This window comes from Pleuronectes platessa, chromosome 10 (assembly GCF_947347685.1).
Source record: "Pleuronectes platessa chromosome 10, fPlePla1.1, whole genome shotgun sequence".
NCBI lineage: Eukaryota > Metazoa > Chordata > Actinopteri > Pleuronectiformes > Pleuronectidae > Pleuronectes > Pleuronectes platessa.
In genome coordinates this window covers 26572298-26594932 of record NC_070635.1, presented here as the reverse complement: position 1 = coordinate 26594932, position 22635 = coordinate 26572298, and the positions used below count along the sequence as shown (strand labels likewise).

The window sequence follows — 22635 nt, the reverse complement described above, 5'->3', positions numbered from 1 at the left end:
ATTAGATAGTGTGTTAGCTCTTAGGGGGTTGGACTCAAAATGAATCAAGAAAAGCTCAAACTCTAAGACTATTCCCAGTATCGGTTACAGTGCGACTGATACTGTGCCTGAGTAAACTGTGATAAACCAAAGGTAAAATGTAAATTTGTATGATTGCCTTAAATTCTACATAAGATTGTGAATAACTCCATGATAGCATGATGCATAGAGATGCGACTGCTCATTTTGCAATTTATTGATTACACCTGTACCAAAGTAGATGGCAATACCACAAAGGAACAACGTTTTTAGTTACGTTAGGACCAGAAACACTCTTCATTTATATTTATGTTCTCTCTAGGCTGAATAACTGTATTCAGTGTTTTTGTGTTAAAAGACAGCAAAGAGAGAATCAAACATTTTTACTTTTTACTTATTTTACAATATCATAAGTTGACTCTGGCCAAAAGGTTTTCCTTATGACGGGATCTCATAGTCATTCTCCAAGGACTCTTACTTAAATACACTAACATCCATATGAACATTTAAAATAGACCTTTTGTTACTCCTTCAACTTCAAGTCACGAACTTCTATGGTGTTATAGCATCAGTGAGACAAATGAAAGACTGAGCTGTACACAACAAACATCTACTGACCTACTACTTGCCCAAGTTTTATTCTCATGTTTTCAGTATTTATATGAAATCAGGTAACTGACAATGACTCCATGGACAGCAATATTGATACAGGCTGGCTTATCTTGTTAAAATAAAGTGAAATGTACTGATATTGAAGGAAACTGTTATTTATACTTTCCTGGCTAACCAGTAATTTCAAGAACCTCTCCACCTAGGTTACCAGGTACAACTAGAAAGACATAGAAAATGTTAATCTTTTTGTAACTCATTGAAAAAAATCAGTGTTCCAGTTTCAGTCATTAAGCATCATGTTCCACCGGCATCACTGCCAAGTCCTACCACATTCGTTTGTACCAGATTGTTGTACATCGTTTTAATAACAGATCAACTCTCTATCAATATCTAAAAATGATGCCTGGATAAAGGTCATTACACAGAAAGACAACATTCCTGTTTGCAACAGAAACTGCTTACATCACCTTGGCAGTCTTGATATGATTTGCCCTGAGACTTTTCTGTGGATCGGAAAGTACAACTGACTCAGTATTTGTATTATAAAACACTTTAGGCTAACACACCTTGAACTTGTCTCTACCCCCGAGACCTAAAGCTGCTAGACTAAAGACAAGATAATCAAAGAGATTTAATAATAATTTTGCAGATAAATGGAAACTATCTGGCAGTATCTGTTGCCACCGGAAGGGCCTCTACGAGCTTAATGTCTTTCCAGCTGCACGCTGAAGCGGAAACACGTGACACCGTCCACAGCGGGCTCCAAATTTGAAAAGGTGGCTGCTCGGTGACTGTGGGCCAGCATGAAGCAAACACAAATAAGGACGAGGGGCGCATTCTAACTTCTTCAGCTGATCCCGACCAAACAACACTGGCTTCACATTGGCCCACTTTCATCTACAAGTAAGTTGTTATCCTTTTCAAAATCCAGGTATAAATGCACAATAGTTTGTGTTTTTATGCAGTTTGGTGAGCCATTACCATTCAGGAAGCGTGTCGTTCCCTACTATGTTCAATGTATTGCACACGTTATGTGGTGTGGTGTAAAGGTAATTGTATATAAGTCGATGCAGTCACCAAGCTGACCTGTTGTTATTAGGTTTATGTGTTTATATTGTGTTTGTTACACGCACGGAGTTTATGTTTGTCAGCATGTGGATTTCTCATTAACGCAGGTGTCTCACATCGTGCTCATTACCCTAACACGTTTGTTACGTAACAGTACGTGTTTAGCGTAAGTAAGGTTATTTGTCAAGCCCATTTCAAGGCTTTACATCTAATGCTTGGTTGTCTTTGTGTCTAACGTCATTTTGCTTATCAGAACGTGCACACTAAGATGAATGGTCACCCAATGAACCAGCTGCTGTCTCGTTAGCTGGTGTTGGCTCAGTGTTCACTGGGAATAAATTTAGTAATCCCGGGGGTCCACTGGCAGTAGTGGAGAACGAGTCCGGACACGTTGAGTTGGCGGCTCAAGCTCACTTTATAGCGGCATCACAAAGAACCCTTGCATTCAAATCAACAACAAGCGCTCTCATAGCAACGCTGATGAAGCAGACTGTGAGTTTCTGTCAGGATCTGATTCAGACTGACGCCACTGTATACGGGGAACGACTGAAAGACTGACTCCACGATTTTCTTTTATCATCTATCCAAAAAAAGTCAGAAAATGGTGCCTAATTAGAAACTTTACAAACGCATGCAGCAGGGAAGATGGCTTAGCTTTGTGACAATTTGCAATGTTTTTACATAATCTCTCAGGTAACGCTGACACTATTATGAGTTAGTAGCCAGGCAAGAACGCTGAATGCTGTGTTATTTAATGCCATGCTTAAGCGGACATATTATTTACGGTGTTTTTTTTGTGTGCAGGTCACCTCACCTCCTGGTTCTGGGGGGAAATTTGCACATCAGAGGAGGAAAATGCAGTACACACCTGAATCCAATGTTTACCCTGCCAGGTGCAAAGAGCAGCACTGTTATGATGACTGCTTTGACAGTGGATACTCCGGGTTATTCCACAGTCCACAGAGCATCAGTGGAGTGGACTTCTGTAGGTCTTTGTCACCTGTTGAATTCAATGAGACGCCCAAAGAGAACCTCAGACTTCCTGTCACACCGAAAGAGAGGAGCAGAGAGTCGGCCAGGTTTTTGGACAAGGACTCCAGGGCAACACAGCTGCCATCAACAGTTAGTTGGTGTGAAACTCCAAAAGTGTATAAAAGAGATGCCTCGCTGCGACACAGACTTCTGATGTGCAACTCGAACACAGATGTCAAAACTGACAACACAAGATCAATGAGCAACAGAAGGACTGAATCTTCCACCATCAGTATCCAGTCTGATCACTGGCTCAGTGCATCGTTGGACTCTCTAGACTCAGTGATGGGGGCTTTGACATCAAGCACATTAAACCTAAAACAGGACCTGCCTTTATCTGGCAGGAAACGCCGTGTCCTTTTTTCACAGATGAGGACCTCCACTCTTGAAGATGGTAAACTCCACTCTGGTCATCCTGCTGATTTTGAGAGAATAGGTTCCCTTTCAAGTGCAGATTTCAGTAAGAGCTTTTCTGCCTCTGATCAAATGATTATTGAGACTCCGAACTCTAGAAAATCTCTGCCTGTCTCATCCAAGGAAAACTCTCAATCACCAGTCAGTGTTGTGAAAAATGACCTCAATTACTTCTTTTGCAGTCCATCCTCCTCACATACACCAAGGTACATCAGGTACATGCTTTTTTTAAGATTAGACTTTCACAATGTATTTTTTAATTTTTCCAGACAAATACTTGAAGCCATGAGTAAAATAATGTTCTTTTCATTAATCAGAAAGCATGCTGGCATTAACTCCCTTCTAACCCTGCAATAGGTTGGTGTGTGAAGACAGTGGTTTCAGTTCCCAAGACTCCTCAGTGGACCACGATGGCTCATTCCAGGAGCTGCTGCTCGCTGCCTCCAGAAGAAACTGTGAAACCCCAAATCTGGCGGAGGCAAAGCGGCGCTCCCGTTTGCAGCGTCAGCACAGGCTCTCCACGCTAAAAGAAGGGGGCTCTCAGTCAGAGGAAGACCCAGCAGACAGAAAACATGAACATCTTAATCTGTGCCACAGCTCTTCTAAAGATGTTTTTGCTGATGATGCTACTCCTCGCAGGGTTCTCTCTATTAAATGTGATAATAGTATGACTTTTGATGGTTTGACCTATTCAAAACCAGATTATGCCACCCCTCTCAGAGCCATCTCTGCCAAGCCAGAAAACATGACACCTTTAGGCACAGCTCCTTATCCAGATGTTACCCCTCTCAGGACAACCCCAGTAAATCTCTCACTGACTCCAGCTTTGCAGCTTGTTCATGCTATGTGCCAGCAGAAAGCTCAGATGTTTGCTGGCCAAAGTCCAAGCCTGAAGGAGCAGTTGAAGTCCACAGCAGCACTGGCCCAGACCCCGGTGACATTTAGGACAGCTATGCCATTGGCAGGACTGATTGGCAGGAAGATGGGGGTGGGAAAGGTAGACATACTCACAGAACTGAAGAAGAGGAACCTCAGGCACATCCTCGCTGTCATCCTCAGTCACCTTGCCTCTGAGAGCATCCACAGGTGAGCAGTTCATGTTTTAACAAACTTTACTTATCACTTCTATAAAACAAACAAAAGCTTTTTCCACTCATCAATTTTATAGCTCAGCACATTCAATGACGAAATAGCTCAATTCCCATCCGATTTATCTTATGCTACTGTCACACATGATCATTTATGTTCAAAATCTTAGTGTACACAATAAGTTGTACAGAATCTTGTCACTTTAATACACATTTAAATGTATAATGGATGCTTAACTCAGACCAAAGTACAGGACATTATTCTTGTCCAAGTAGAAGATGTATGAAAGCTTTTAATTAAAGATCTGTATTTCACCTTCAAAGTTGACAACTTACTTTTGTATAGTTTTATTAATTTAATGTAGAACCTGATTATTTCTCAAACCATCAGGCTTGACGAGGTGCAGTGAGTGCTGAAAATATTGGTCTCATACCTGCATTTGTTTATTTGACAGGTGTGGTCAAGTGTGTAAAAGCTGGAGTGAAATTATCCGGCAGGACAAGCGGGCTGCCTTCAGGATTAGAAGCTATCTGAGTGAAGTGACTGCCTCTCTTGAGGTAGGAGATTTGCTATAGTAGTTACTATTGGCTGATAGTCACTATAGTGTTGTCAGTATACTGCTGTGACAATGTGCCTGTTGCTGTCTGATTCAAGCAGTAATTTTGCATCAGCTGTGAAAGGAAAAACATCCACTGTGACATTAACGTGTGTGTGCTGATTTTAAATAACCCTCAAACTTTTTGCTTTTGTCTTTCAGCTCAGTGGTGCAGTCCACGTCCCTGATGCAGAGACCAGACTGACTCTTCTAAAGAGGTCGGCCCTCAAGACGGTTCAGGCTCAGTCCAGGACTTCAATCTACTGCACCCCGCAGTCAGGAAATAGAACTTCAATCCAACTACAGCACTGTGTCGTACATTCAGTCAGCAGCAGCAAACGAGAGAAATATCTAGAAGTGAGTTTAAAACATCACAAAGATTTCCTCTAACATTTATTATAAAGTCATCTCTTAGTCATTAACTTACTCTTCAGTCATGGTGTTTTGTTCAGTGTGTAAATAATCCACAAAATCCATCCATAAGACTAGTAATCCACAGTCTACCAGGTCATTTTCCATTTTTCAGTTTCCCTATGCACACGTGTGTGTTTTCAACTAAATGACAACAACCTTTTAGTATCTATTTTATATCTGTACTGCATGGTCACCTCCTAATTGACAGACAACTTCACCTCAGTCTAAATGGAATCTCTCATTTAACCAAGCGCAATGTGTCAGCTCTTTTTGTGCATTGACTTACATTGAAACTACACATGCCTAAGAAATATTTAGTGATTGATCCCTTTCAAAATCTGGGCACCTGGCAACATCTCCCCAAATGGAAATTTCATTACTGATGTAAACATACACAACTTAAAGCTCGAACATGGCATTTTGATGTTGCATTATTAGTTTTCAATTAAATGCACTAAAGCACACAGCCTGAACAAAAATCATGTGTGTTATTATTGGGATGTATTAAATAATACATTGAAATGTTCACTTAAAACATTTACTTTGAGCGATGTCATAACTTATTTTTTTTTCAGGTTGCCAAAACTCTTTTCAATGATGAGTGCCTCAAGCCCTGCCCTAGATGTCAGCATCCTGCTAGATGTCACTCGGTGAAAGGGGAAGGTGTGTGCAGTAGAGACGACTGTGGTTTCAAGTTTTGCACCGCTTGCTTGTGCACTTTTCATGGATCTAGAGAGTGTGGCAGCCAGTCTGTTGGCCGTCGCAAAAAGGACATACTTCTTCCAGGAAGTGCTCAAAGTCGTAGAAACGTCAAGAGACTATGAGAAGGGAACTCTATTCCTTCTTGCTATGCCAGAGTCCATTAAGCACTTTTTTCACCTGCTTTATAGGGAGAATGAAGCTTTGCAACAATGAAACTGATTCGTGGCCAGTACATTGTTCTATGCTCATTATTTTGTCTTTGTACCTGTCTATGTACTGTATGAACCTTTTTTCAACTCAACTCTTTCTTCTGAGTTTTTAATTATGAATTTGAAGGAAGGCTCCCAGCAATACATTGTTTAAATTTAGCTGTTGGTGTAATTCTCAATACGGTGTTCAAGTGTAGATACTGTTTTTTTGAAATTCCTGAGATTTTCAGCTTTTACCAATGTCTTTTCAGATCAGTTTTTAAATAAATCTTGTCATTATTTTATTTTTTACACTCCTGTGTCACTTGTCTCATTCGCAGATCTCCATTGTTCTCTGTATGAATAGATCAATATTTGCTGCCATCTAGTGGTCTAATTGCACCTCGTCTTAACAGCTACAACAAAGTTACATGTAAATTGTTTCCTTTCTTTTTTTAACATGTAAGCAAACTTGGATAGTCTTAGTAATGTAACTTTTAAAACTAAATTATAATAAACTAAGGTTAGGGTCTCGAAGCAACGGAACAACAAATGTATTTTTGCCTGGTTTCCTCTAGTTAAACATTTACTGCCCCCTGTGTTTTGAAATGAATCCACTTCCATAGCAACCTGAAGTTTGTCTGTAATTACACTGAGGTTGCTGTCTGGCTCAGTGAGGCCGACTGTAGCTTCCTGACCTGACTTTCTGCACCTGTCTCAAACTGCTTTTCAGGCAGTTGTATTTTGAACCAGCTGCTGTCTCGTTAGTTGTTGAACATGTGTGGACTAGTTTCAGCAGGTAAGAAAACTAATAAGTTATATGTACAAAATAAGTTTGAACAGATATAAGTTTAACTTACTTTAACCTTTTCTTCAAAGAGTTACCACATCTTACTGCTGACAATTTTGTGAGTACAAGTATTAACGGTTCTGAACCTCATGATTGTCAATCAGTTTAGATTATTATATTTTGCCTCTTTCAGAGATAAATGTTTATTTCCATACAGGTACACACTTTGGCCACTGATGATGTATTAGCTCACTTCTTCAATGATTTCTTAAGTCTGCCGGTAAAGTATAAATGTAATGTATAACTTAAGATATATTGTAGTGATATAGGGTATTTTCAATAACACTTAAACCCTTCTTAAACATCTTGTCCCAGTCTTTTCCTGAGGCTGTGTTGTACAACCAGGAGACGCATCTGTTTGAGATGGTGAGCGGCGCAGCAGAGTTTATCTCCAGAAGAATCTCAACCGTTCTAAACCACAGCAAATCCCAGCTTCTGACTGGCGACCCCTCAATGCTGACTAGAACTCCTTTGGACAACCACTTCACTGTCTCTGTAAGCAGACAGTAATTCATTTAAGTGAAAGTTAATAGCTTGAAGAAGACGAGCAGAGGTATATGCTGTAGCTTTTTAAGGTTGACTGTGTCTCCCTGACCTTGGCAGTATCTGGACAGAAAACAAGGAATCCAGTGGATCATGGAGGAAAGATTGCCACTTTTCATTCAGAGTGATTGCTACATTGAATACAGGTACTCCACATGCTTTCAGCTTGTGTATGGACCCCCCACACGTACAGAACAAATGTAGTTTTACCTGCTTTAATATACATTGTTTTAAATATTTTAATGTTTAAATGACGTTTGACCATAACTTGCTCTATATTCTTACTATCTTGATGTTGAGATATGTCAGTCTCTGACTGTGTCTGACTTCTGATGGATAGATTTGGCTATCTTCACTCCAGCTCTGCAACAACCTTGAGGAATTCTTAACTGCTGAAGCATTTTTTCCCAAATATAACTGGCTCCAGTCAGCTTTGATATATCACATTCATATAATATCATGATTTTTATGATCACGCATAATGTTTACAGAGCAATAACCTCTAGCTGTACAGTCTCATTGCCTAGCTTCAAAGAATTCTTGTAGTTGGGTTTAAGAACGTTTCTCTACTTTTTCGTCCATCTAATCCTTTATGCATCTATTGAGAGGCCTTAGGGCCACATCCCTGTACAGATCAGATGACTGACCATCCCATGCTGACCTGTATCCTTCAAATGGAAGCAGTGAAGGAGAAATAACAGTCACATTATTTAATTGTGTATTTTTTGTTTGTGTATATTAATTATGTGAATAATTTCTGATAAAATTGTGCTCAGTTTGTTTTTTGAGCTGGATCAGTTCTATTTTTTATTTTATTTTTCAGACTGGCCAAGTTGTTGGGTCAGTTGGAACCAAACATCTGTATCCAGTCAACGAGGAGCAGCTCAGGTCAAATCCTTCTGTCAGCCACACCAATGTGCTGTGCCGGTCAATTTGACAAAGAAAATAACAATGCAAAGTCTCTTACATGCTCACATTCTCTAGAGAACATTTCATCCAAACAAAATACTTACCTTGTTACCTTCTATTTGTACATATAGAGGTTTCTGCTAGTCATGAAGCTAAAGACTCCTATGATGTCTTTTTTCCCCTTCCCTTTTAGGGTCAATGACAAAGTACAACTTGACGTATCTACCTTCTGACCAGAAGGAACACATCAATACAAAATGCAAGGAATCATCCAGATGTTTCTCCAGCTGTTCTGAGCCAGAGAACCCATGTACCTTTCCCGCTTTGTTCTCATCATGTTCCTCCTCCTCTAACCTTAAATGTATAAAAACCCAGGAACCCAAGAGCACACAAATAGAGCTGTACCTCAGCCCAGAGATGCAATATCTCAAAGAATCCAGGGGTCAGAGTTTTGAGTCTGTTGAGGCACAGATGGAGGACCTGGCTGCCAAAATAATTAAACAAGTGCTTAACAATGCCCTGAGCGTTATGACTGATGAGAGCCAGGGAAACATTTCTGACTGTTTCAACAAGTCAGCAGAGCAGACAAACTGCACCAGCAAGGGGGAGAAATTGTGTGAATGTGGTTGCCAACATTCAGATAACGGAGGCAGAGAGCCACTGGAGGGTATACAAGCGAAAGTTCAAGAAGACAAGACGGTGAATGCAGTGGAGGAGAAGACAGAATGGGATAAGAGGAATAGGGAGGTGGGGAGTTGGGACAAAGACCAAGGAAATGTCTGTGATATTGGTTGCCATGTTAACTGTTGTCTGGACAACAGACCTGGCTTGGATGAGTTCAGGCAGTTTTTGCGAGGAACGCCTGGAGAGAAACTGATTCATTTCTGGATGGACATAGAAAAACTGAATTCTGTACAGCCAGAGCGGAAGAACAGGTGAACATCAAGCTGGTCTTTTTTCACTGAACAGAAGATCTTGATTGCAATGATTGTAATCATGGTTTGATGCAAAGATCATAACACTGTAGATAGCTACTGCAACTCCCAAATAAATACAATGTTTATCTTTAAAAAATACAATGAAAACAAAAAATTTAAAGTGTGATCCAACGCCTTTTTTCCCAGACACTTGGTCCTGATGAGGGGCCGGTATCTGCTGAGCAGCAGTCCCAGTAGTCTGAACACAGACCTGCTCTCCACACTGGGACTGACCACCTCCACCTGCTGGACAGAAGAGAAACTGTGTTCAGTTCAGCCCTGCCTCATTCATGCTCTACTCTACTACTGGTGACTGGTTCACTGTGTTTAGCTTCCTAATAAAAGTCTGTTTGTGTGTATCTGCCTGTCTGTCTTGCCATATATGTATGTATATATATGAGGAGACCTTTACCTAAAATGCCCTGTCTGTTATCTCCTTCATCAACTGGTTACAGCACATATTGTCATGTAGTTTTACCAGAATTCTGGGCTTTATATAGACCATGATCATTTCTTCTTCTTCCCCACAGGGCTCCACGGTTCTGGAAGTCTCAGTCTGCTCAGGAGGACCATGATGACAGCTCCAATACGAGGCTGTGGACAGAGTGGGGGAGAAGGCCTCTGTCAGGCAGACAGCCTCACCATGACTTGTTGACCCTCCCTCTCCTCGTACCTGACAGATCCTTGTCCCGACCCCCCACCAATGTCTATTCACAGGTAGGAACAGTGGGCAGATAGATTCGATAGGACTGAATGACTGAAAGGTTAAAGTAGGAAGCATTTTGTGAAATGAAGTTCATCGTAGTTCATGGCATACTGTTAGTAATTTATCAAACAAAAAATAGCAACCCACTGATGAATAGTTGAAAAATCATTGTCTGCTCAATCAACGATAATAATCAATCAAGTTGTGATCCTAGTTTTAAGATTTTTTATTATAAATGATAGCACAACAATTCTTCTTACCTCAATCTCAGACGAAACCTTCAAATAAAAGGTCAAAGCTTGAAGAACAAGAACTGTCCAAACACTTTACTGTTTATATTTCCTCAGTCATATTGTAGCAGAAGTCAATTACTGGGAAGCAGAAGAATGGAGACCATGTTACAGGCTCTCTATGTCGACTCACGCGCCGGCTTGTTCTTCACACACTTCTGTGTTCAAACTGGAAACCAGGTACAACAACAGCTCCTCGATTTTAATGCAGGAATAACATATTATATATATAAGTCCATACTATTCAGCTATGACTGTTCTACATCCAAGATAGTAGATAACATCTCTAAGTCACAACGTCGGGAGCAGTTAAAATTGGAATGGTCAGACACTGTGATTCCTTTGTCTCATCTCAGCTGTGGGAGAATGCAGTTTACTTCTGGACCGACCTACAGCACTACCAGCAACTGTTTTATCAGGAGGGTCTGGATCCCTACAGAGTACAGAGGGAGGCACAGGTCAGCATGCATGCACGCAGGCACACACACACACACAAATAAATGAATATTTCCCTGACTAATTTCGACAAGATATTAAGTCGGTATCTGCTAATACAGACAGTGTGATGGAGAGCTGAGGTTATATTAGCTTGAACACTGTCACCAGTCTAAATTGAAGCGTAACTCAAGTCAATTTCTTACGGGGGACTTTAACTATTACCGGAGTCACCTTCAGGTAAGATATCTGTACTTTCACTCAAGTATGGCTTTCAAGTACTTTATACACCACTGCTCTTTACCCCTCAGTAGGTGGAGAGAATTAAAACCCCATAAAAACAAGGGAGTTCGATCTCGCCCAGGTCTATGCCAGTCCAGTCATCTAGAACCACTTTGTGTGGCTACAGCTGGACCGGTGTGGTATGGTCCAGAGTACCTCCCAGTCAAATCTATTTTCCTTCAGTTAACCTTTAGTCCACCAGAGAAAGGAAGTATGGATGAACTTTCCATGGTATTGCAGCCAAAAGGGTTGACATTGATGTGGTCTGAACTAGTGAGCTAGTGAGTGAATATTGAGTATGTGAGCATTGAACAATGATGATGCAAGTGCTGGTGCTGTCCTCTCCTCTCCTCTCCTCAGCTCCTATACTCCACATATCTGTCCGCCTCTGCCAGGAGGAGCATTGGCGTGGATGAGGAGGTCAGAAGGAAGGTGTACGACCGACTAACGCCGGCTTTTGAGGAGCTGTTTGACGAGGTGGAGGAGAATACACTGAACATCTTGCTGCAGCCATGGACACTGCTGCTCAGCAGGGACAAAGAGTCCTTCAAGAAGGTAGCTATGGTACAGCCACACTTTCATTCACTCTGTACCTAGTGTTTGCTGTTTTTGATGAGCAGTCATTAAAAAACATTTAGTAACACCTCTTGCTCATTTCTGAATTTCCCTCGGGATTAATAAAGTATCCATCTATCTATCTATCATTGGATGGAGGGCATTTACATATATATATATATATATATATATATATATATATATATATATATATGTAAATGTTTTTTTATGTTCTTTTTTGTCCCACTTATCGTCCAACTCCGCAAAATAACTTATGTATTACGATGAAAAACCAAGAGAGGGAACATTCCGACATTAGAAAACCTGTTATGCATTTCTGCTTCACAAATTACTTTAAATATCAATTGATGATTAAAATAGTTGAGTCAGTTGATTTCCTTCAGGAGTACATGTTCATTAATCAGCTATTGATTGCAGCTCTAACTGGCTCCATGTCTTTGTGTGCAGGTGCATGTGCAGGAGGAGGTGCACAGGGTTGACAGTGAGGAGTACAGGGAACTCCTGAGTGTGCATGAGGAGTCAGAGCGTCGACTGAAAGAGGTAGAGTTAGCCACACACTCATGGAATGATGGTGCTAGGTTAACCATAAATAAACATACTCATGTGAACATAAAACAGCTCATATGAACATGAATGTAAAATGGCCTCTTTGCCTTTTGCCTTTGCTTTGTAACAATGAAGATAATCTTTTGCTTCAGGACATTTTTTTACTTGGCATGAGTGGACCACTTACATTGGTGTCATACAGCTGTTCTATAGCTGAAAGGACCCATTTGACATTAGAATGTCTAGAAGGAATTGTGTGGTTAATGATTTTTATTTTGACCACCTCTTTTTTCTCCCTGTCACTTGCTCTCTGCCTCCTCCTGCTGTACTCTTACAGGTGCAGCAGTCCAGGTCCATGCTCTCTCTCTCTCCTACTGTTTCTTCTACTTCCTTCTCAAAGGGCCCCAGAGCATTGGACTCTTGGTCCAGAGTGTCTCCAAATTACCAAGGTTACCGTCTAGGTTCCTTACTCCGTCAGCATCATGAGATTGGACACTTCCTGTCTTTCCTTCAGAATCAGAATGCCAGGTCAGCTGTGTGACACATATATTTCTATTATTCAGATTTACAATATCCCCCCACACAACATATAGATTAGTATACTTTAAAATGTAAAATGTGCTTAAAGTATATAGTACAATGCACTGAAGGCTCTGTGAAAATTAACATTGTGTTCTAAATGTATGTCCGCTCAGTATTCATCTGACATGTTGGCTGGATTTGGAGCAGTACAGGAGGACTCCTCAGAAAGACAAGGCTGTCAAGCAAGAGAGGTCCCTACACATTGGAACCAAATACCTCAACAGGAAGTACTTCTTTGGCCCTGAAAGCCCTGCCTCCACAGAACAACAGAATGACGTACGTCACCTCCATAATTTGAAACACAATATGTTCAGTATTATGAGTGTAGGATTGCTGAGGCTCAGCATCCACATGTGATAAACAGAAGTTGCTGAGGCTCTCACACACGCTCTGACATCCTGCACACTCGATGACAGTCCTGACAGCACACTGTCATTGGGGGGCAGGGATAAGGCGACATGGTTAGAGTTAAAACAAGAGAAATTACTGGAGTGTGTTTTGGATCCAGGGAAGAAGAGGACGATCCGCTACAGTAACAGTGACAATAAGATTAAATCTCTACTGACATATATAGTCTGAGATTGGGTTTCTGTATTCTAGGGTTACTTCAGGAGAGCATGGTGTATTAAGTTAGGAGGACTAGATAAGACATGTAGCAGGGAAACCTTATTCTCTTTTTCAAGACATTAAAGGTAGCAGCTTAGCTGTATTTCTTACCGTATGCCAGCAAATTGTGTCATGTCATGTGTGTTACAGGAAAAACATTTTCTAAGGCATACACTAAATTGATTTTAAACATGATGTTATTCAACTTCATTCAATAATTATATAGAGTAATAATGTTTTCAGATAGTTGCACTAACAGGCAAGCATTTTCCATTAATTATCTAGACTGACAGCCTGCCATAATCCAGTTTGTCACAGTTATATATTGAACAAAAACTGTTTTGCTCTGTTGCTGTGTACTGTTGTGTGCAGTGCTATTTGCCTCATGCTCGCTCATGCTTTGCACTCTATTACCCATAAAGTTGTTACCCTCCATGCCATGTCAGAGCTCAAGCTGAGTTATCTCTTGGTCGTTTGCACTTGATTGAAGCTGGACTAGCTTGTTTCTTAGTTTTCACACTCTCAATCACAGCAGGTGGGTACAGGAGTTCCCTTATACTGTTTTCAAATTAGCTGAGCTACTCTATGATTTCTCTATGATACGGAAATTGCAATATGGGGAACAGTGCCTGGCCTAATAACACATTGACACGCAGACTAGGGGAGCTTGGAGTTGAACTGATTGGTGGACGACCTGCTCTTCCTCCTGATGATGAAGCCTGATTTAATTGTGTTCTCTAAGGAAACATTCACTGTACTTGTTGACATGGATTGAACTCTGCTGCAGTACCTTTATCATTTGTCATCCTCATCTCATAAACCGTCTCATAGCATCATAATCCTTATAGCTGCTTATTTGAATGAAGATGCCAGTCTTAGTGCTTCTAATTCTGTAGGACGGGGTCTGGCTGCTGATCTTGCATCTCAGTGTTGGTTTTCGTCTGCATGAGCAATGTAGAGACTGACAGCTTTACTGCTTTGGCCCTTTACTCCTTCAATCACTCATTCATCCAGTTGCAGACTGGCCCCCTTTCATCTGCTGACTCCTGCTCCAGTGCCACGACTGGTTCTCATTTCTGGAGCCTGCATATGAGTGAGGCAGGCATGCCTGTGTGCGTGCCAAATGAGATGAGAGAAAATATAAATGAAATATAAAAAGGGAGAGATGGCCAGATCAATGATGAAGACAGAAAGCAGACAGGGAAGATGAAGAGAACACAGCCATTGTGGGAATGATGAAGAGCACAGCAGGAATAAGAGAGGAGAGCAGTTTTCATTTCTGGGGGGGCATTTTTTCATGTGTTCTTAATGTGGTTTTATAGGAATCTTTACATTCACATCAAACACACATGCAACATCTGCACCTGCTGAGGCTTTGACTGTATTTCTACTGTTTATTTTTCATTGTGTGTGTGTGTGTGTGTGTGTGTGTGTGTAGGTATTGTACCTGGCTGGTGGTCTGGAGCGTATGAAGCTGAAGTGCCTCTCAAACCGGGTTGTTGCAGAGATCCAGGACATCATTAGGAATCACATAGAGAAAAAATGGCTGCCTCAGTTTTTGTCCACCGCAGAGTTTACAGAGCGACAGAGACACAAACCACAGGTAGAAACACCTCTTACCACTTTCAATGTGTACAAGACTGCCAGCTGAAAGGAGACTATTTGGATATTGCTGCCCTTGATAACAGTGATTATTATCCAGATGGCGACATAATGACACTTACAAATTGTTAGTGTCAGAACAAAGTAACTTTAGGTGCTTTAATCATACATTTTTTTGGATCCAAACACATACATATTGTTTAGATATAAATGTTTTTACATCTATTGAAACATCAATTGAATTAAATTCTTTGACATCGCTGTGACCTTTTCTTCAGCATCATCTGTAGAAAAACTTTCCATCAACCTTCGACAACATGTCAGAAATGAACTACTTTAATTTGAACATTATCTAATTAGCTAATGTTAGCATGCAAACACATATACTGTGTGGCCACAGCTACTGTTGCATATAAGTATAAGATCCCTGCTGCTGAGAGTGAACAGAGATAAGAAATTAGACACACGTGAGCAGCCCTGCTATTTGAGAAACCACTACGTTCTTTCACTATCCAGTCGCACTTTCAGGTGGCCTCATCAAGTTTCAACACAAACACAGCAGATTCTGCTGCTCTGCCTCATTATGTTATCAAGGTTGCCCTGTTTGGTCACAAGCATTCATGTTGGTTGACGTAGTATAGCATTACTCTCAGGAGGAGGAGGAGGAGAGGAGGGGCAGTGTGGAAAAGATGGTGCAGAGGTGAAGACAAGGACAGAGGAGGTTGGGAGACAGACGTGACAGCAGAGAGATCTTTTTAAGAGGAGGTCAGAAGAACTGAAGACTGGGTTAAAGGTTTAAAAAAATCATCAAGAGCTTCAGTTACTCACAACGCCAAAGAGCAGCGTGCAGTGTAGATCAGAGAGGCTTGAGAAGTATTCAGTGTCCCTGTTAATCTCAGTTTACTCAGCTTCTGACTTTTGACTTTTCTGTGTGTGTGTGTCTACGTGTTGTAGCATCAAGAAGCAGGCAGGCTCTCACAGCACGTACCCCACCGACGCGGATCCAGGAGAAAATCCTGGAAGGTAAGAAGAAATCCTCTGGGGAAGCTGGATATTTTGAAAGGAGAAAAAAAAGGTGTTTTCTGGCCTGAAAGCATGTAGGATTTAGTTAATGACTTCGCTTCAAGCTCTTGCTTTGTTAAATACCATTTTGGCCCTGTAACCCAAATTGGATCCAGGATGAATAAGATTAAAGCATCAGCATAACCAACTTTCTTTAAACATCTTCGGAGTTTCCCACGCAACTATGCAGCCTCCACAGTAGAACTGGGATATTAAACATGAGCATTTCACTTTTTAAGCAGGATATTTACAATGTTTTCTCACTTGTTATAATGTTTACACAATATTATTTTAATGAATTCTTTAACAATCTCTGTTTCGTGCCCTGCAGGCCAGCAGCTCATGGATGAGTTCCTCCAAAGAGATTCTCCTGTTTCGACAGATCCTACTCAACCCTGTCACTTGTACTCAGTTCCAGCACTTTGTCTCCCTGAAGGGAGACTTCCTGGAGAATGACATGCTCTTTTGGCTCGAGGTCCAGAGGTATAAGGTAAAAAAATTAATGGTGCAATGTACTTGTTGCAGTTTGGATCTAAATCTAATCTGAGGTTTTAGTCATATGGCGTTTTGATTTCTTTCATCTTTATTTTCTCCCCTATTTTCATTTTCAATTTAAAAACTGCTTTCTTTAACTTAATTCTTTGCACAACCCTCAAATCAGCTGATTAACACATCATTATAGGAGCAGTGGGAATATTAATATTCTACCTTTAATTTCTCCTGTCCCCTCTCCTCCTGTATGAAGGACCTTTGTCACTCTCACAGCGATGAGGCCACCATCCAGCAGAAGATCTCCATCATCATCAACTGTTTCATCAACTCGTCCATGCCCCCCACCTTGCAGATAGATATCCCTCCTGAACAGGCCCAGCACATTCTGGAGAAAGGACGCGAGCTTGGCCCTTACATCTTCAGAGAAGCACAGGTTGTGTGTGTGTGTCAGTCTGTGTCATTGTGTGTCATTGTGTGTGTTCCTTTATGTGTGCTTAATACGAGTTCTCTCTGTTCTGTTTATGTAGATGTCAGTGTTCAGTGAATTGCTGAAGTTTTGGCCCGAATTTCAAGAGCTGTGCAGCAGTGTTGAAGAGGAGCATCTTCTTCCTCTACTGCAAGACAAACGAATCAAACAAAGAGCCAGAGTGCGAAGACAGAGGAGGAAAGTGGAAGAGGATGAAGAGGAGGATGAGAGGAGGAGAGCTCAGGTGAAGAAAATGTGGCTGTATTTATTCAACATTAAAATCTGTGGTAGAAACAAACTCCATTCAACCTGACATCTTTTGTACAGGAAGAGTGGGAGACACAAGAATCAAGTTTTAAAGAAGCAGAAGACATGGACAGTGACCCAGCTGATACAGAAGAACCAGAGAGAAGAAGCAGTAGAAGTGGAAGAAGGGAGTGGAGGACACAGAGCAGAGCGCTGTCGTCGGCCACTCAGCCAGTGAGGAGCGGTCTGATGTTCATTTCTAGGAAACATTGTAAAGATGTAGCTGAAGATGGGTCTGTGTGAACAAAGGAAATGAAACGATTTCATTTGGTAAACATCTGAAAAAATTATATAAAATAGTGCAGTGATGAAGATAAACTGAATTACAGCATGACATCTGAACAAGGCTTCCTCAGTTCCAACCAGAGAAACACAATCCTCCATCTGAACTGAACCGTTTTACAATCATTAGTTCTAACTCAATTTCTCGATATTTTTTCTCAGCTGTCGTGGTCCTACTCCAAATACATGGCAGCTCTGAATAGAGAGGAGGTGCTGCTGAGGAGGAAGAGTCAGCTGGAAGCTTCATTTGCCACAGCCTCAGGTAAACACACAGAGACACACACAGAGATACACGAACATGAACACAAACTTCTAGGAAAGTATAGTTAGGGTGAATTCTGGAAACCATAACACTGAAGTGACAGTTTGTTGTTCCCATGCTAAGATTCAAGCTCTATTTCCAAGGCTCTGATATGAATCAACACGTGGAAGTCAAAGCTTTGTTAAACCGACCCCCTCCCCACACATCAGGATTGTCTCATTATCCCAACCTCTGGCCAAATCATTCACTTCAGCCTGTTCATTAAATGTGAATGTTCTCTGCAGGAGTTATTAGGAGTCCACATTGCGTGAACATGTAAATGAAGCGTGGCGTAACGCAGGAAATAGTTCCAGTCCAATGAAGCAAAGTGCAAATTGTGTTTTAATGGGGAGTTACAGAGGAGAAATCCTAGACACACAGATGGAGATCATCACTTCGTACAGGAGGTCTTTTAAGGTCAAAATTCTCTGATGCATGAATAAAAACTTGTATGTCTCTCCAGGGACTGAATGAGCTGTTGCTTAACACCCAGTGATTTGTGTCTTCCGCTCTCCCCTGCAGACTCCTCCTGCTGCAGCGTCAGGTCAGCAGACAGTCAGCTCAGCCACAGACGGTCACACCGCTCCTCCAGTGCAGAGAGTACAAAGTGTAATAGATATAACAGTAACTGAATGGTGCTTCTTCAATGGCTTCACACAACATTCTGCATCTAAAACAAAGGTCCCTCTCATGTTGACTGCAGGAGGTGTGAGCAATGAAACCAAAGTTTAAGAATGACCTCCGACACAGACCGAGGCTGTTATCGGAGCATATGAGTGAAAACTGATCTCCTACTTGAAATCTGAGGTTGGGTTCACCAATGATGTAAGAATTTTTCAAAGCTAGTGTAACAAACACCCACTGACTTTTTAACCTCTGTTTCACTGCTGGGGTTTGAAAATTAATGATTGTCTGATGGAAATCTATACTGGCACAAATATTTATGTTCATTCAATAATAGAATCACACTTAATAATATGTTTAATACTTTTTAATAAAACTTTTCTATATTAATATACATTTATATACATTGAACACAATAGACTTAATTTACACTCAAAAGTGCACAATATCATGTTGGCATCAATGTAAGGTTACAAAGAAAAATGTTTAACAATTATGTCACATCTATAAAAACATTTTGGTTGACAGCTGGATTCTTGAGCTTCCATCAAGATGTAAATAATATTGTACTTGTACATGAGACAGTAAACACCAAGACCCTATTCTGTAGAGTGAAACAGAGAGTTTAGATAGAAAGGAAACAGATTGATGTCTCTATCTGCAACACTGAAGAGGTTTCACAGCGACTGAACAAGTCCTTGGTTTAATTTGACACATATACTTGTTTAGTGTTGGCTACAGTCAAAATGTCAGAGCAAAAAAGAATGTTGTAACTTATGTCACTTTGATTAAAACAGATTCTGAATGGTCAGATTTCCTCTGTAGCTGTGTAATGTTTCTTGAATCTTTTAAAGGTGCAGATAATCAGTTGGAGTTTACAAAAAATTTATTTTAACTCAACAGCTATGTTTGCATAAATACATTTTTCAGAGCGAAAGTAGTGTGTATCCAAAAATATTTAAGGCTGAATTTAAGTTGGAACAAAGGTCTGATCTAATATGTATGAATTTCAGAAAGCCCCTGACTGAATGTGTATCAGTGGAATCCAATGTGCAAGGCTTTATTCTTTACCATGTGGAACTTGCTGACAAACACCTTGGTGAAGGCAGGATCCACCAGGTAGCGGTAAGACTTGGTGACAGTGGGCAGTGGCTCAGCCAGTGTCACTGGCGGCTGCAGCAGGAGAGAGGCAGTGGAGGGGGAGAGGAACTGGGAGGCTCTTGTCACGTAATCCACCAGCCGCTGATACTGTTGCTCTGACAGACGCTCACGAACACCGTCCCCCTTGGGGAGGACACAAACAGGATCACTGTTACACTGGGACTAATATAGTTCATTCTGCTGCATAAGGTGTCCTATTGTATACCATCAAGGACAGTGGTTGCCTTGAAAACATATTTTTATGAAACAAACATCAGAGCAGTCGATTTAATGTAATGACAGAGAAACTGGTGAAAAGAGCTGTTCCACCAACATGTAGAAAAGATTTGTATCAGTGACAGACCTTGTTACTAAAGATTGTTCTGACCCTTTACACTAACATGACCCAAAACTACATAGGGAAATATGTAGGTCTTCAGACCCATTTCTGTATTAGTAATCACTATAGTACAAATGAAGAATAAATACTAAAGCATAAAATAAAGTTAACTAAAATAAAATGTGGAAAACCGCCCTATCTCAGAATGTCAAAGAAAGTGAAAGAAATTCCTGGATCCACACCAAAATGTGAGCTTAGCTCACAGAGATGCCCATCCCTTCACAGAATCACTTGGAAAGTGACTTTTGTGTAGTCCTGCTAACAATTAAATGCAGATGAAAACATAACCTCTTTGGCGGAGGTAAAAAATAAACTGAAATTAAAAAAAAATTATCCATCAAATCAAAGCATACCTTGTTTCTGAAAAACATTGAAAATACTTGGTACATAATGTACTGACATATCTATATTATTGTTACTTTCTGCCTCACCTCTGTGTCACTTGTGACTGTCTGCTGTTGTAAAGTGAGGATGAGCTGGCCTTCCTGTCCTGGCTCTTGCTGACACTCCACCTGCAGACAACAGGACATTCAACACCCACACTGCCAAAGAGACCTTCGGTGGACTGTCACAGGAACTGTTATTGAATGTGGACAGGAGATTTATGATGTGCTGACGACCGTCAGTTACCTCTGTGATGGGGAAAGCTTGCTGCTGTGTGTCCTCACTGAGACTGACCACAAACAGCACCTCAGAGGTGAGCAGCAGACAGCCGGCGTGCTCCTGACCTGAGCCACTCACGATGGTCACTTCCAGGGCCATGTGGAGCTCCGGTCGCCCCAAAGACTGAAGCATCTTCCTGTGGTCACAGGAGAACAAGCAGAGAGTGATGTACATTAAAAACAAGTTATGACATAACTGGAAATTCACTCAAAGGGTAAATGTGAAAAAAAGAGGCCGTTGAAATGTAATGCTTAATTACCCGGACACTGTAGGGAATAATCACATCCATATTACCCCACCATCGTGAATGGCTTAAGTGCGTACATATAACTGCACATATAGTAGGGCAGACCTCCTAACTTCTGACACACACTTTCCAAGTAAACACAAGAGTCAGACTAACATTACCCACAGATACAAGTTACCATGTGTGTGCATACATCTTGTAATTTAATTTTTTAGCATTTTCTCTGTATGGTTCCTATTACACACGCATGTGAGGAGGAACTGAAGTGTTCACTCATGCTCCTCTGACACTTTGTTTACTTTGGGGGGGGGGCAGGTGTATTGTAGAGCAGAGGTTTAAGCAGCTACAGTAGTGACAGTTTGGTTCTGCTCTGTGTTGCTCTGCTCTAACTGCCTGACCCCTCCAGTGTGTGGGCTACTTGCAGAAGTAAAAATAACTGATGGACGCCTGATGGAAACCAATTTGACTGCAATGCAGCATGAATGAAACCACAGGGGAGCATTCATTTATCATCTTCCTCTAACGTTAGTGCAACATATCGCTAACTCCTCAGGTGATGAAAACTAAAGTGAAATGTCCACAAGGATGGGCAGTATTTATGATACATGTATTTGAATTATAAAATAGTATTTTGTCATTAGTATTTTTAGGTAAGAAATGCTGTAAAATAGTTTCTGTGAGACGTGTCCGTGATGATTTCATAAAATGTAAATTGATGAATGCAGCCTCTGATTGGCGTTTACTCAGTTATTTGCCAAGGCTTGTTGAGATCGGAACATTGAGGTTCAGAAAATTTATGATCCAGCATGAAGCGAGACCCAAAGAAGAAGCTCAAGGTGAGAAATGTGTTGGTTGCCAGCTCTCCATCCATTGTTTTGCATAAATTCTCAACAACTCCTGTTAGGTTTGGTGTTTCTTTGAGTATCCTAGGCTGAATAATATTGAACAAATACTATTTAACCCAAGAAACATTAGCAGCCCTGACAGTTGATGTTACCTTGCACTTTCAGCCTGTATCTTAAGTTTTTGTTGGCTGTTCACAGGAGAAGAACTATACAGCGGCTCAGAGTTGTTGTATAACATTACTCTATAATGCAAAGAGATGGTTTAAATTAGTAAATGCACACATTTTTTGTGTCTTATCGTGATAAACAATGTTTTACTGCAAAGCCACGGAAAACCACATGTTGTTATCCCAGCCACCAAAGGCATTTGTTGTAGCTCACAACTTCTCTAATTCAAAGTGTGTAACTTACTGTCAGCTGTTTTGTGTTTAGTGAGAATATTTCTGAAATAACAGTGCTATTGAACAATTGAATAGTTATTTTTACATTGATTGATTTATTCATTAGTTAGAAAATTGTTTCTTTGGATAAGGTGCTATCAGTTGTCTTATTAGGAATGACTTGTTTGTCATTGCTGACAGTGCTACTAGTGCGAGGTCGGTCCTTACCAAACAGGTACTGTAGGTCAGACTATTTGAACTATGTGTTGACTGGTTGCATGTCAGATTTATGGCATGCCTCATTTAACTGTTGCTTTCAAAAATGGTCCCCATACTCAACTGAGTCAGTGTGCTGCTGAAGAGATGGATCAAACAGGCTGATAAATATATG

The 22635-nt window shown here is 40.8% G+C and overlaps 3 protein-coding genes across 6 annotated transcripts in view; 2 read left to right on the top strand and 1 right to left on the bottom strand.

Moving 5' to 3' along the window:
* The first annotated feature begins 1387 nt into the window (after positions 1 to 1387).
* Positions 1388 to 6444, top strand: fbxo43 (F-box protein 43). 2 transcript variants are annotated; one of them, XM_053431854.1, is made up of 6 exons: positions 1388 to 1533; positions 2503 to 3350; positions 3502 to 4230; positions 4688 to 4790; positions 4991 to 5185; positions 5818 to 6444. In XM_053431854.1, the coding sequence occupies exons 2-6, from the start codon at positions 2554 to 2556 to the stop codon at positions 6064 to 6066; spliced, it is 2073 nt and encodes a 690-aa protein (XP_053287829.1). In that variant the 5' UTR covers positions 1388 to 1533; positions 2503 to 2553; the 3' UTR covers positions 6067 to 6444. The 2 variants fall into 2 exon arrangements, with proteins under 2 accessions (XP_053287829.1, XP_053287827.1); XM_053431852.1 differs by having other exon boundaries at positions 2503 to 3359.
* Positions 6445 to 6807: 363 nt separating this feature from the next.
* On the top strand, positions 6808 to 19387 carry LOC128449887 (regulator of G-protein signaling 22). Its single transcript, XM_053433229.1, has 23 exons — positions 6808 to 6931; positions 7012 to 7040; positions 7140 to 7202; positions 7298 to 7477; positions 7586 to 7671; positions 8349 to 8413; positions 8628 to 9369; positions 9559 to 9720; positions 9942 to 10128; positions 10465 to 10587; positions 10764 to 10865; positions 11485 to 11679; positions 12148 to 12240; positions 12584 to 12774; positions 12942 to 13104; positions 14873 to 15037; positions 15991 to 16059; positions 16430 to 16588; positions 16844 to 17023; positions 17118 to 17300; positions 17384 to 17536; positions 17807 to 17906; positions 18468 to 19387. The coding sequence occupies exons 1-23, from the start codon at positions 6910 to 6912 to the stop codon at positions 18575 to 18577; spliced, it is 3522 nt and encodes a 1173-aa protein (XP_053289204.1). The 5' UTR covers positions 6808 to 6909; the 3' UTR covers positions 18578 to 19387.
* Positions 18922 to 22635, bottom strand: part of LOC128448952 (intermembrane lipid transfer protein VPS13B) — a 325941-nt gene continuing 322227 nt past the window's right edge. For all 3 annotated transcript variants that reach the window (XM_053431840.1, XM_053431841.1, XM_053431839.1), the window contains exons 66-68: positions 20740 to 20908; positions 20541 to 20621; positions 18922 to 19853 (exon numbers count right to left, since the gene is read on the bottom strand). In XM_053431840.1, coding sequence (XP_053287815.1) covers positions 19605 to 19853; positions 20541 to 20621; positions 20740 to 20908 — 499 coding nt within the window. In that variant the 3' untranslated portion in view covers positions 18922 to 19604. The remainder of the gene's footprint in view (positions 19854 to 20540; positions 20622 to 20739; positions 20909 to 22635) is intronic.

Coding starts and splice junctions, on each gene's coding strand:
- fbxo43 (XM_053431852.1), top strand. CDS start 2,554: ATGCAGTACACACCTGAATCCAATGTTTACCCTGCCAGGTGCAAAGAG. Junction 3,360..3,501: donor CATACACCAAGGTACATCAG/GTACATGCTTTT, acceptor ACCCTGCAATAG/GTTGGTGTGTGAAGACAGTG. Junction 4,231..4,687: donor GCCTCTGAGAGCATCCACAG/GTGAGCAGTTCA, acceptor TTTATTTGACAG/GTGTGGTCAAGTGTGTAAAA.
- LOC128449887 (XM_053433229.1), top strand. CDS start 6,910: ATGTGTGGACTAGTTTCAGCAG. Junction 13,105..14,872: donor CCACAGAACAACAGAATGAC/GTACGTCACCTC, acceptor GTGTGTGTGTAG/GTATTGTACCTGGCTGGTGG. Junction 17,024..17,117: donor ACATCTTCAGAGAAGCACAG/GTTGTGTGTGTG, acceptor CTGTTTATGTAG/ATGTCAGTGTTCAGTGAATT.